Consider the following 13,688-nt stretch of genomic DNA (forward strand, 5'->3'; position numbering starts at 1 on the left):
TTTATTTATTTACACACATGGACAACATATTAAGTATTTACACCATTTTACGTGAACATGTACCCTGGAAGGGTGTAGCAACATAAGTACTTAATGCTAAAAAATTAACTGCTATGTTTTATTGCTATTGTTTTTATTCCTTTTTTAAATGTTGTGTACTTTCCGTGCTTCACTTGTTCATGGCCCCGATGGAAGGCCAGCGTTGCCTGGCCATCCTAACTGTAATGTTATATGTAAGTTTGTTTTTTTGTTCCTATTTTTATCTGTGTATTAATGCCACGAATAAACTATTTCTATTTTACGGCTAGGTGTACATTAATAAGATCAAGCGTTGTGTGACGTTGTAAAACGTAAAAGTGATGTCTTTACGCTTTCCGCTTCGCGCCGCACTATGCCGCCGCTGGAAGGATGGCATGACATCACCGTGACTAACGTCTCGAGTCATTGGTATTTGCGACCAACCCTCTCTACGTCCGTGGAATCCTATACAACTAACTTTATAGCTAAAATAAGCTCCGTTCTGCTTAGCTTAGACTGATATTTTCGATTAGAGCGAAATTATTTAGTAATTTCACGATTTTGTAAGATAAACTACTCAAAACAAAAGGCATGTACAGCATGTATGTATACAGGTTTACTTCATCAAATGTCGGTTTTCGACGCGCTGGTGGCCTAGCGGTAAGAGCGTGCGACTTTCAATCCGGAGGTCGCGTGTTCAAACCCCGGCTCAGTTTTCCGGAACTTATGTACGAAATATCATTTGATATTTACCAGTCAAAAGATCGTGAGATCGTTTCCTCTCCCGGTTGGAAGGTCGGATAGCAGTCGCTTTCGTAAAAACTAGTGCCTACATCAATTCTTGGGATTAGTTGTCAAGCGGACCCCAGGCTACCATGAGCCGTGGCAAAATGCCGTGATAACGCGAGGAAGAAGAAATGTCGGTTTTCGACATGAAAAAACATAGGTGACTAGGTGTGCCTATAATAGTTGAAGAGTTGCCCTATATTACCCCGGGATCAGATCCTGACCTGATAAAGGAATGAAATATGAACTTAGGTACAAAAAACACTTTCTAAGAAGTTCCCTCTTAATTCGAAATCTTGAAGTACGTTAAAAACACGTTTAAACACGGTAAAATTAAATTTTCTCGATTAAAAATCAAATCGAAAATATCATTATTCTGCCTATGGCTAGTTCCCACTTTGACTTAATAATATATGTTGCTAGGCTCTGTATCATTTTGTCTGTCATGCCACGCAGTTGCGCCACTGGGCGTATGAGGTTACTTGGATAATTGAATATAATGTATACGTCACATCTATTTACAATAATGAGTAAATGAGACACGTCAATGCGTTTACGAGCTCATGCTAACTCGCCATTCGTCCGTCATTGTTTACTGACATGTTTCATAACATCCTCGTAAAAAATGCCATAATGCTGGAGTGAAAAACAAATGGTGGAATTACTTGCATTTATTTATGTGAAAAACTTGGTGAAACTTGGTTTATGTAAGAAAATTAGAAATCGCTTTATTGCTCATGGAAGATCTTATTATTTATGATTATGTTTTACCATTATAGAGAAATTACAAATACAAAAAACTCATCAACGGCCAATCTATCACAATCACAATAGTCAATATTGTTGTTGAGCGTAGACTGTTTTTCCGATGAAGCTCGTACGCCGAAGACTGGAACGCGCTGGCCGAAGTGAAGCTACCGCTGCCAATTACCTCAGAAATACCACCACCATGTTACCGGGTTAGTGTGAGGGTTAGTAAGAACACTTATTTTAGGGTTAATAAGATGTTAAGTGTAGACTAGTTGTTGACGGACTGACGAGGCTAGGTTGGGCAGTCATATTTATATGATAGCGCGCCCGCGCCCCGCCCACTGTGTCACGTGGGTGTGTTGTGCAGAGTCAGTATCCATTTATTGGCCAATCAGCTTACGCTATTTTACAAAGTTAGGGAATAGGTAATATTTATTGTGGGACATTGATTCTTATAACTATGCACAAAAAAGAAGTAAAACATATAAAAGTAAAAACATAAACACACGAAATGGAAATAAAACAGTTATCACACAAACAGAATATAAAACAGAATCGTCAATTATTTACACGTTATTTTATGCCTAGACCTACTTATACCTATTCGCGACAGTTCTCCCCCACGTGTGTCAACACCGTATATAGTAGAGGAGCGTGTAGGAATAAGCCTGGAAACTGGGCAGCGGACGTCACCTGCGCTCGTGTGTACAATGGCTACTCTTATGTGGCCATCTGGGCCGTGAAAGAGTTGTGCGATTTCGCCTCTAGACCATTTACTTTGTGGCACGGAGCAGTCGATTACTGTGACGCTGTCGCCTACGTGCAATTTCTGTTTCTTGCTGTGTGAGTCGGGTTTATCCGTAGCTGCCGCGTTATATACTAGTGGATTCGTTTGAGGCCTTTCTAATGGTAAGTCGCCCACGGGAACCTTGAGGTTGGCCCCGCTACAGGTCCGACACCATTGGCGCTTACGTGATTTATAACGAACACTACCGCGCAGTCCGACTATGTGATATCTATGTTTCAGCTCGCTAATTAATGTCGAGTGATTGCTGTTGCACAGAGTGTGAAAATGATGGATCAACAGTTTGGCGAAGTCTTCCTTAGCGTGCAGGACGGGTACTTGCTTGCTTCCGACGTCTGTCACGATGACTCCGTATTCATCTAATTTTACTGCGATCGCTCGTAGCGGAGATTTTGTCGGTAGCGCGTGCCCAGCTTCCAGGGACTCCATCTCTTCTGGAAAGGCTTCATATTGGCTCCGTTTGATTAGCGATATTTCCGCAATAATCAAATCCCCTTTGTTCATCTCTGTGTCTATTTTCTTAGAGAGCATCTTGGCATTATTTACCTCGGCGGCAACCAGAACCCTAGCCGTGGCCCTAACTAAATGCGTGTATTCGGAAAAACATTTTACCTCAGGTAGGTACTCGAATTTACTTTTAGTTTTCATGTTTGGGCGAACGGACTTCGACACGCGTCGTCGCTTATGACGTATCGCGGCGTTGTCGACGACGGGCGCGAGCGTGCGTAGTGTGGACGATCGCGGCTTATAATCGCGTTTGGGTTCGGGTTCTACAACCCACCGAGAGGTTGCTCCTATTTGAGCGGGTTTGTTTCGGTCGAATAATGACGCTATTTCCCGTTTTGCAGGTAATATCGGAGTGGTGGGCACGTTCTTGAGCGGGTCTTGGAAGCTTTCGCTCCCCCACGCGAAAGACGTATTGCCTGCACCACTGCCAACGCTTGATATTACTGCGGGCTTATTCGACGCGAAAGAAATTGTATTTACTGCGCTCGTTGTGTTATTACCGTTCGCGGACGCGGCCGCGTTCAACCCGTGTAATAACTTATGGTGGCCTGCCTCGCATTGGCCGACGCCACACGCAACGTATTTACATTTAAATAGTTTATGATGCGCAGATTTTAAACAATTAAAACACAGCCTCGCTTCCTTCACTAGCTCCCATCTTTCAGGAATTGCTGCCGCCGTAAACTGTGCGCACGTGTCTACTGTATGTTCCTTTTCACAAATAGGGCACGTATTGCGCGGCGGAGTAGATTCGGACAATTCCTGGCGGAGTCTAGGTTCGGACGGCGTGGGTTTGGTTTGACTACTATCGCGATGTTTCGCGAGCGCGACGGTAGTATACTTTTTATTTTTAGGTTTGTACTCATCTTCGCGTGTATGAGTTTCGTGAATATCTGACTCCGAGCCACTACTACTACTACTATCGCGGGTAGACACGGGGGCGCGAGACCTATTAGGGAGAGTTCGACTCGATCGCTTAGATCCGCGCTCAAAAGACGCCGCATTTACAGTATAGCGCGATGTAGCTGGCCTATGTCGGTTGATGCGTTTGGCTGCAGTGCTAATTTCGTTCAAAAACTCCGATAATGCAACTAGACCGGGAGTTTGACTATTAGACTGCCTATATTTTGCCCATTCGTAACGCACAATCAGATTAAGTTTGTCCACGATTTTGTTTACAAGTTCAGGCGCGTGTAAATACTGCTCTTGTCGCAGCGAACGTATGGTTGCGACGGCATTCGCAATATGTGCGGCGAAGGAAGTTATGTTCGCGTTGTCTTCTGACAAGCGCGGCATACGTTTTATATTGTGCAACTCCGTTAACACTATTTCCTCCGGGTCGCCGAATTGCCGTTCTAGCGCCTCCATAATTTCGTACGGGTCCTGAACTGTGTACATAATTGATTTCACGGCGGTCCGAGCCTCGCCTTTGAGCGCGCGCCTAATACGACTTACGTTATTGACGGCACTAAACATGGGAGACGTGTCCTCGAACTCTGCCCTAAATGAAATCCATTCGGTTATATCTCCTCCGAATGAGGGTAACTCGGGCGGCTTATGGTAGATAGGTGCATAACTGCCGTGTGGCACCTCTAAATAACGCGGTTGCGGCCTACTAGTACCCCGCTCAATGGCGGCGGCGCGCGGCGGCGGCGCTGTCTCCTTCGGCAAGGGAATCTTACTATTCACGATCGCGACGTCGTGCTCCTGCGGCCTACACTGTTGTCCTACCCAATTCCTAGTACGCCGTTCAGACTCGTCAGCCACGGTACTGCCTCTGTCAGAATTCGCCTCCAATTCGGCGATCTGCAGCTTTAATTTGGCAGTATCGGACTGCTTCTGAGCGACAACTAGAGCGGCTTTATGAACCTCGAGCTCGGCCATGAGCACCGATAATTGACTATCACGATCCCTATTTACCGATTCGCGACCTCTGATTGATCCACGAACAGACGGCGCCCGCGGCGGCGGCGGCGCGACCACGGGGTCTTTATTCACTAGCGTATTCGACCTACTGCGTTCTACTACCGTATCTTCGAATGCGTTCGAGTGTACCGAATTGTTGTCTATCTCTCCACCGCTATTCACTTGGTTGCCGGTGGAGCCTTTGCTCCATGTATGTGTCTCGGTAGACGTGGTCTTGCCGGACGAGGGGGTAGGGGTCTCTGTGGGCGCGGGGGCAGGCGGGCCCTTAGCGCGCGGTCGAAGATTTCTCGTACTCTTCGTAGACATCTTCTTCTTTCTTGACACACACGCGGGGGTCCCTAACTATATACAAATTTACCTGCCTAACACCTATGCCCTGACGCCACAGAGCGCAACGTCAGTGCCCCTAAGCGTAAATCCCTCGATGCACTGAATCTCCCGCAATGACAAAGTGCAATGCCTAGAGCGTTCGAAAGCAGTGTGATGGCATCACCATGTGACACATGCAACGAAAGTTGCCAGGACGCGTGAGTGGAGGAAAACCTACAACACAGCACGGTCCGACCGGCAAGCCGGTATGGTGGGGTATGGAGGGGTAATTGGGTAAGGGTCCGAGCCGAAGCGTACTTCAAGGCTCAGCGCGTTCGTTTTTCAAGCTTCTTTTTTCTATCTGAGTGGAGAAAAATCTCGACACTCAGCGCGTACTTGTTTCTTTGTTCTTTCTTCTATCTGAGTGGAGAAATTCTCAACACTCAGCGCGTACTTGTTTCTTTGTTCTTTATTCGGCTATCGAAGGACCATAATTGTTGAGCGTAGACTGTTTTTCCGATGAAGCTCGTACGCCGAAGACTGGAACGCGCTGGCCGAAGTGAAGCTACCGCTGCCAATTACCTCAGAAATACCACCACCATGTTACCGGGTTAGTGTGAGGGTTAGTAAGAACACTTATTTTAGGGTTAATAAGATGTTAAGTGTAGACTAGTTGTTGACGGACTGACGAGGCTAGGTTGGGCAGTCATATTTATATGATAGCGCGCCCGCGCCCCGCCCACTGTGTCACGTGGGTGTGTTGTGCAGAGTCAGTATCCATTTATTGGCCAATCAGCTTACGCTATTTTACAAAGTTAGGGAATAGGTAATATTTATTGTGGGACATTGATTCTTATAACTATGCACAAAAAAGAAGTAAAACATATAAAAGTAAAAACATAAACACACGAAATGGAAATAAAACAGTTATCACACAAACAGAATATAAAACAGAATCGTCAATTATTTACACGTTATTTTATGCCTAGACCTACTTATACCTATTCGCGACAATTGTGTTGTGGTAATATTTGTTTCATATTTATACAATACTGCACCCAGGAATCGATTAACTGACGATTTAATAATGACCTGAATTTCTCGAGGAAATTTCCCGTTAGGTATATACACAGAAATATAAATATCTATGGATAAATATATTCATATGAATATGTAGACAATATATTATCTATAATTATAGCAATAGTTATTTAATCATCTTTTTAATGTTTGCTACAATTGCTACCAAAAATCTTATTAACACATAATTGACAAAAACGATGATACTCTTATCACTATACATATAATTACGAGTATTATTAATTAGTATCGTAACGTACACCGTTATCAACGGAAGTTAAGTCGGCGTGCTTATCACAAAAAGTGAATCATACTATCACTATTACTAACATTGTTCTCTTGCTAGTCAAACAAATGTCAAATTAGACTCATTGTTTAACATTATTCAACCGTTATCTGAATTATAATTAGATAAATTTTATTTAAAGCCACAGACATTGCATAGTGTATTAGTGTACCACTTATCTCAGGCTGACGGTAAAGAATTTTGGCGATGATTTACTATCAGAAGGCAACTGAGTTTTCAGACTAAGACTAGTTTTTTTTATTACATTATTACTTACTAAAAATAATACTAATTAGAATCATGCAGCCAAGCCTTTACCTAGTCCATATCAGACTATAATAAAAATAACTACTTCTCATAGTGTTATAGTTGGCTGAGCAACATTACAACTACTGCAATAAATGACAATAAACAATAAACTAATTGCAAAAAAGTTGGGAACAAACGAATGACATGTTATTGTGTGATTCTCCTCAACTCAGGTGCCGATACGTATACCAAATAAACAAAAACTAACAACATACCCCTCCTTTCACCATCAGTTTGGTAAAATCGTCCACCGACACTAACAGAGACGATTAACCGGGTAAATTTATCGGTATACCAATAAAAGTAAATGGGTTATTACCGGCGGCATCACAAGGGAGCCATACGCAGTTAGGCACCCCTCTGATATTTGATATGCACGCATTCACCAACAAGGCGAGACGACATAAATACTCCTATCCTATCAAAAACAAACCTGAAAAAGGGAGACTAGTTTAATACACTACGACAAAAGAACTGATATTTAATTGCATAATAAGTTCTATAGATCTGTAGTGTTAAGTAAAATGAGTCTTACTTACTTACTCCGTTAGCTCAGCAACCCAAAATGAGACTTGGCATCCGACACAAGACAGCGCCACTTTTCTCGATCCTGTGCGACCTCTCGCCAATTGTAGTTACATGTAGTAATATTAATAAGTATATGGATTTTGAGTCTCGTAATGGGGTGCTTTCCTTTGACGATCCTCGGGTTGTTTATTGCTCTCTTGAAACGTAATAAAACTCATATTCGTTAATACTACAACAGCCGTCGCCGAGTAACGAATTAAAACAGGCTTACTAAAAATCTGTATTATTTGATGCAATTACAATCAGTCTAGTAGCCTTTAAGGAACCATAACTTCGCCCGTTATTTACTAAGAAGGACGTTTTCGCGTGTAAACACGCTTTAAAATTACCTTCAACGTTGCGAGCTGGCTAAAAAGTAGACATCAAAATCTTCTACATAACTTCGTCCTTACATGTTCGACTACTTCGTATAAGTTCGTTGACGGTTACTTTTATGCCCGTCAAAAAAAGAAAACGTCCAGTAAAATGACTCTCGATCGATGTACTATTGTTTTTTTCTTGATATTAATTTTTATGTTTGTTGCAGAGGAGCGCGCGCGCTTCTACACGATGAGTACAGACGGTTGAGGCGGCCGCGCGCGCCACTACAGAAATGTCGTTCTTTAATAACCTTAAGAAGGTAAGTCCAAATACACCCAACTACTTAAACTTTTGCTATACAGCGGTGTTACGCCGGCGCAAGCTCAACGCGCCGCGACGCATTAACGCGTTTTGATAGTGAAACAGAACTTGCACTTCTTCGCTATCCGATCCGATATTGAATGTCGGATACGACCACAAAGAAGTAATAATTTAAAAGGCGCCTTTTTATATTTATTTATTCATTATTCAAAAGATAACCACCAAAATAGAAAAACTTGAGGCCATATGCCACTCCGATATCGGATTGAAGAATGTGAAAACGCTCTAACCATGCCTGCATCACTATCCGTGCCACATTGCGAAGGCTTAGTTAAAGTTACTTGGCTCTTTACACCATATCACTTACTAATATGTGAAATATGACGTGTCCTCAGGTGCTCCACCTCGGCGGCGGCAATGACGCGAAAAAGAAGAAGGTGTTTAACAACATCCGCGACAACAGCGACCCCACCGAGATCTGGGACATGGTGGGCGAGCTCGGCGATGGCGCGTTTGGGAAGGTAACATTGATTTTAAAAGGGTTCTCCGGGCGAAGTATTTTACTTATTACACCTGTAAAATACTTCGGTTTTGCCTGTCAATACTACAACTGTGTGAAATTCTAGTTTTTTTTTCTTGGAATTGTATGAACAAAACTAGAGACAGGTAAAACCTAATGCTGGTGCCATCTATATAAACCTTTGACTTGCAATGTTTATATGTATGTTCAGGGTCCCCTTCTTCCCATTTCCCATTATTCGATAGAGCTGAAATTTCACATAGGTTCAGAAGTGAGTTGGGTGACAATGCAACATTATGGTATCATCGAGCTGATCTGATAATGAAAACAGGAGGTGACCATAGGAACTTTGTGATAAAACAACGTAACCTAATTGTGTTTAGGTTTGATAGAATGGGGTTGGCCGGTCGAAGTTTTTAGCAGATGGCGCCAGCATAGCTTGCCCTGTCAATCCCTAGAATTGTGTCAAATTTTTGTTTTTTAATGCCATGTATGCCAGCCTTTTAAGCCAATTCTCATAGAAAAAGGGGCAAGCTATGATGGCGCCATCTCTGCAAACCTTTGACAGTTGCCAACCCCATTGTCTCGATGAGTATTAGTTGTCTGATGAAAGAAAAGTACAGTCAGCGATAAAAGCTTGTCATCAAAGATCATTTTTTTTACAAAAAAACTTATTACACGTCTATTCTCTAATACGAAGTGTCCCTTGTTGGCCATAGCATTCTGCCAACGATCCCAAAGGGGGTGGCGAAGACCGTTCCACTTAAACGCTCGTGAACTTTCACTAGCGACAAAACGCGAGGGCTCTCTAGTAGAAATAGAAAGAAAGATTCGTAAACACCAGTCCACAAACAAGACAATTAGTACATTCATATTCAAGTTCAGAATAGGGCTTCAGGTCCGTCTAGTATTAGAATACTTAGATAATCACCACCATTCTACCAGTGAACAAGAGCGATAAGCTTTTGAATCTTTTAAAATGACTCGCGAATGTCACAGGTGTACAAAGCGCAACACAAGACCACCGGCCAGCTCGCCGCCGCCAAGATGTGCGTTCTCGACAACGAGGACGACCTTGCCGACTTCACCGTCGAGATCGACATCCTCAGCGAGTGCAGGCACCCCAACGTGGTGGAGCTGCACGAGGCGTACTTCATCGAGAACAAGCTATGGGTGAGTGACAGTCATCATCATCATATCAGCCCTCTATCGCCCACTGCTGAGCATAGGCCTCTCTTCCAGTCCACTTGTCCCGGTCCTGAGCTAATCTCATTCAGAAGTGACCCGCAATCTTCCGGATGTCGTCCACCCGACGAGCCAACGGACGCCAGGGGCTTCTCTCATTCGAAAGCGGCCACCATTCTGTTAACATTTTAGTCCATCTGCCATCACTCTGCCTACCAACATGTCCCGCCCAACTCCATTTTAGTTTGTTAAGGACGAAACCAACAACACAACGAGTGACAGTACACAATAATATCAAGACACGTCTCGTCATAATAATGACAACACTCGATAAACACTATGGAAGGATACAAGGTCAATATTTGGTGCTAGATTCTATAGGTCGCTGTTTTCGAAACGCTGATGTCATTCAAAAAACCTTTAGTTGACTGACTGAACTGGAGATTAATGAATCCTCCAAAATTAGACCTTGGTAGAATATAGCAGTCTTAGACAAGTTCAGTTTCAACTGACTGTGCCGTTGGCAGGTGAGATGAAATTATCGCTATGCACGCTTTATATTAGGATAATCAACCGACCTGTAGGCCGAGCACATGATTGGCGCGACAGTATCTCGCCGCGAGATAGACTACTCGTCTTTTACTAACTGTATGAATTAAAGAGGGACGGGTAGTCTATGTCGCGGCGAGATACTCTCACACCAATCATGTGCTAGCCCGGCTGAGGGCCTGTCTACTGCGAACCACTTCGTTCGTCTATTTGCCTCTATCGTTTGACTATGCAAGAACAATAGCGAGCCGGTGAACGATATTTAAATTTTCGCGGTAAACCATCTGTTAAACGCCTGGAAGAGCTATTAGTCAATGAAACACCTGATGAAGGGAGACCTACCTCTGTCACTCAAGCGTAGGCTTATGGACATGTGCGTACTTCCAGTTCTCACCTACGGTGCTCAGACCTGGTCCTTGACGGAAGCTCAGAAGTCCAAACTCGGGGTTTGCCAGAGAGCTATGGAGCGCAGATGACTTGTGGGCCAAGTTAACCACGGAGTGGGAGCCCCACGAGTCTAACCGGGGATCCGGCAGACCTCGTCGGCGATGGCGGGATAACTTGGACTCCTTCTTGACAGGCTGGCCGGATATAGCATTAAACAGAGACGAGTGGAAAAAGAGGGGGGAGGCCTTTGCCCAGCAGTGGGACACAGTGGGCTCTGAATAAATAATAAATAAATAAATAAACCATCTGTATTCTATCTGCAAGAACCATTTTTATATAATTTCCTTTACTTATAATTCCAGATGCTACTAGAATACTGCGACGGCGGCGCACTCGACTCCGTAATGTCTGAGCTCGAAAAAGGCCTCAGTGAGAAGCAGATAGCCTACGTGTGCCGCGAGATGACGCGCGGCCTCGAGTTCCTGCACTCGCGGCGCGTCATACACCGCGACCTGAAGGCCGGCAACGTGCTCGCCACCATGCAGGGCGGCGTCAAGCTGGGTAACATACTACTACATGTTCGAGCTTTAAGGCCTCAGCGAGCAGATAGCCTACGTGTGCCGCGAGATGACGCGCAGCCTTGGGTTCCTGCACTCGCGGCGCGTCATACACCGCGACCTGAAGGCCGGCAACGTGCTCGCCACCATGCGGACTTCACTGGTTCAGAAGTCCCTAAGTCTTACTACATTCTTTACTTGGTCCATTTTCTGTGCGGCTGGTCCTTACTTCGTTGGCCTTATTGACTCATCTGGAAACTAATTTTTGAGTCAATAGACATATTTCCATTTTGCTAATGTCTTATAATGTTAAACTAACAAAAGGATATGTTCCACAGCGGATTTCGGCGTCTCGGCGAAGAATAAGTCCACATTACAAAAGCACGACACCTTTATCGGTACGCCGTACTGGATGGCGCCTGAGGTGGTGCTATGTGAGACGTTCCGGGACAACCCGTACGATTTCAAGGTCAGTACATTAAATCATTTTGTATCGTTCAATTTCAGAACGAAACAAAATAAACGTTTTTCTATACTATAGGTTCAAATTTCACTAGCAAATTTTGAATTTTTCATTTGTATGGCTGGGCCTAAGATGTTAACTTTGTTGCTTAGTGCTTGGCGCGTCATCTTCTCGATTGAAGTACATATTTGGTATGGTTACTAGTTGTGTAATGCCACGAGGAACAATACTAATGTGAACGTGATAAATTGATAATGCAATCTGGCAATGAAGGCAAATCAGTACCGCCAACGTTGGATATGGCACTTCTTTACTAACTTTTCATTGTATGCCGTCAGGTGGACATCTGGTCGCTAGGCATCACTCTGATCGAGTTCGCGCAGATGGAGCCACCGAACCACGAGATGACGCCGATGCGCGTCCTCCTCAAGATACAAAAGAGCGAGCCGCCCTCGCTGGAGCAGCCCAGCAAGTGGAGCCACGCCTTCAACGATTTCATCTCTAAAGCACTAGTCAAGGTAAATTGTTGTTTTGAGATGATGCCATTGCGCATCCTGCAAGATACAGAGATATCCTACATAGAGCAGTCTAGCAAGTGGAGCCACGCCTTCAAAGATTTCATCGCTAAAGCACTAGTCAAGGTAAAATATTCTGTCTAGAGATGATGCCATTGCGCATCCTGCAAAATACAGAGAGATCCTACTTAGAGCAGCCCTGCAAGTGCAGCCACGCCTTCAAAGATTTCATCGCTAAAGCACTAGTCAAGGTAAACTGTTGTTTTGAGACAATGCCATTGCGCATCCTGCAAGATACAGAGAAATCCTACATAGAGCAGTCTAGCAAGTGGAGCCACGCCTTCAACGATTTCATCGCTAAAGCACTAGTCAAGGTAAACTGTTGTTTTGAGATGATGCCATTGCACATCCTGCAAGATACAGAGAGATCTTATATAGAACAGTCAAGGTGTCAAGGAATTTTTATTTTTAAAACCTTCAATCTATTGCAAGTGGACTCCCGAGGTTGTCTCAGCCAGCAAGTGGCTACATACCTGCCTCGACAATAATGTACTATTAATCCAGATGTCGCCACTATGCTTTCAGTTGAATTAGCTTCGATGTTAACACTATTTCTATGATCACAGGACCCTGAAAAGAGGCCAACCTCCAGCGAGCTGCTCAAGCATGAGTTTGTCTCCGGCAACCTGGACGCGAAGCCTCTCCGGGACCTGCTACTCGAGTACCGGGCTGAGGTGGTCGAGGAGGAGCTGCTGGATGATGATTCAGAGGTATATACACATTTTTTAAATAACATGGTCTGTGTATAAAAACATATCTTTTCATGTCGCAGTGTTGGCCTTTATATGGATCTATCGTCTTTCTGGAATTCTGCATCACAAAGGCTTCTGTGTATCAAAGATTCATAGTTTCTTTTTTCTAAGTTTTTTTTCTCGACTTTGATAGCTGATAAAGACGCTGTATGGCGTCATATGGTTTTAGGTAACGTCAACTTTAACAACCAGAGTTAATGCATAATGTACAGCGCCATCTACATCCTACATCATCTATCAAATTAGAAACAAATTTGTCTTGACTACTCATCTTTTACAATCAATTGCATATAATTCTTTGGTTGCGGTATTAATCATGGGATTAGTCTTTTGGTCTACACAGTACTAGTCGCCTCAATGTGTATAAATGGTGTAAAATTCGTTAATTAACTACCGTAATACTAGCATAAATCATAACAAAATATTTATCAGTACGGTTTTTACTCACTATTATTTTTAGTCGCTTTTGGCGACATGTTTCGGATTCTTTGGGAATCCATCCTCAGGCACGAGTGTCCGCGGCGGTTGTACGTCGTGCACTAAACATGTCGCCAAAAGCGACTAAAAATAATAGTGAGTAAAAACCGTACTGATAAATATTTTGAAATATGTCTCACGATAGTTTAAGTGCGATAAATCATAACATTCGTCACTTAGAAATAAATTTATGTACAAAGAAATTATTTGAGATGAATATACCAAAATTAAAAATATC

The 13,688-nt window shown here is 43.5% G+C and overlaps 1 protein-coding gene across 6 annotated transcripts in view; it reads left to right on the forward strand.

Moving 5' to 3' along the window:
* Positions 1 to 13,688, forward strand: part of LOC134752111 (interleukin enhancer-binding factor 2 homolog) — a 141,756-nt gene that overhangs the window by 93,290 nt on the left and 34,778 nt on the right. For 5 of the 6 annotated variants that reach the window (XR_010128734.1, XM_063687676.1, XM_063687673.1 and 2 more), the window contains exons 2-8: positions 7,891 to 7,983; positions 8,381 to 8,506; positions 9,505 to 9,678; positions 10,989 to 11,187; positions 11,522 to 11,652; positions 11,985 to 12,164; positions 12,788 to 12,931. The exons of the other annotated variant lie outside the window; for it this stretch is intronic. Coding sequence is in view for 4 of the 5 variants with exons in the window: in XM_063687676.1 (XP_063543746.1) it covers positions 7,957 to 7,983; positions 8,381 to 8,506; positions 9,505 to 9,678; positions 10,989 to 11,187; positions 11,522 to 11,652; positions 11,985 to 12,164; positions 12,788 to 12,931 (981 nt within the window). In the remaining variant the exon portion in view is untranslated. The remainder of the gene's footprint in view (positions 1 to 7,890; positions 7,984 to 8,380; positions 8,507 to 9,504; positions 9,679 to 10,988; positions 11,188 to 11,521; positions 11,653 to 11,984; positions 12,165 to 12,787; positions 12,932 to 13,688) is intronic. 6 annotated transcript variants of the gene reach the window in all.

This window comes from Cydia strobilella, chromosome 24 (assembly GCF_947568885.1).
Source record: "Cydia strobilella chromosome 24, ilCydStro3.1, whole genome shotgun sequence".
In the NCBI taxonomy this organism is placed as follows: Eukaryota; Metazoa; Arthropoda; class Insecta; order Lepidoptera; family Tortricidae; genus Cydia; species Cydia strobilella.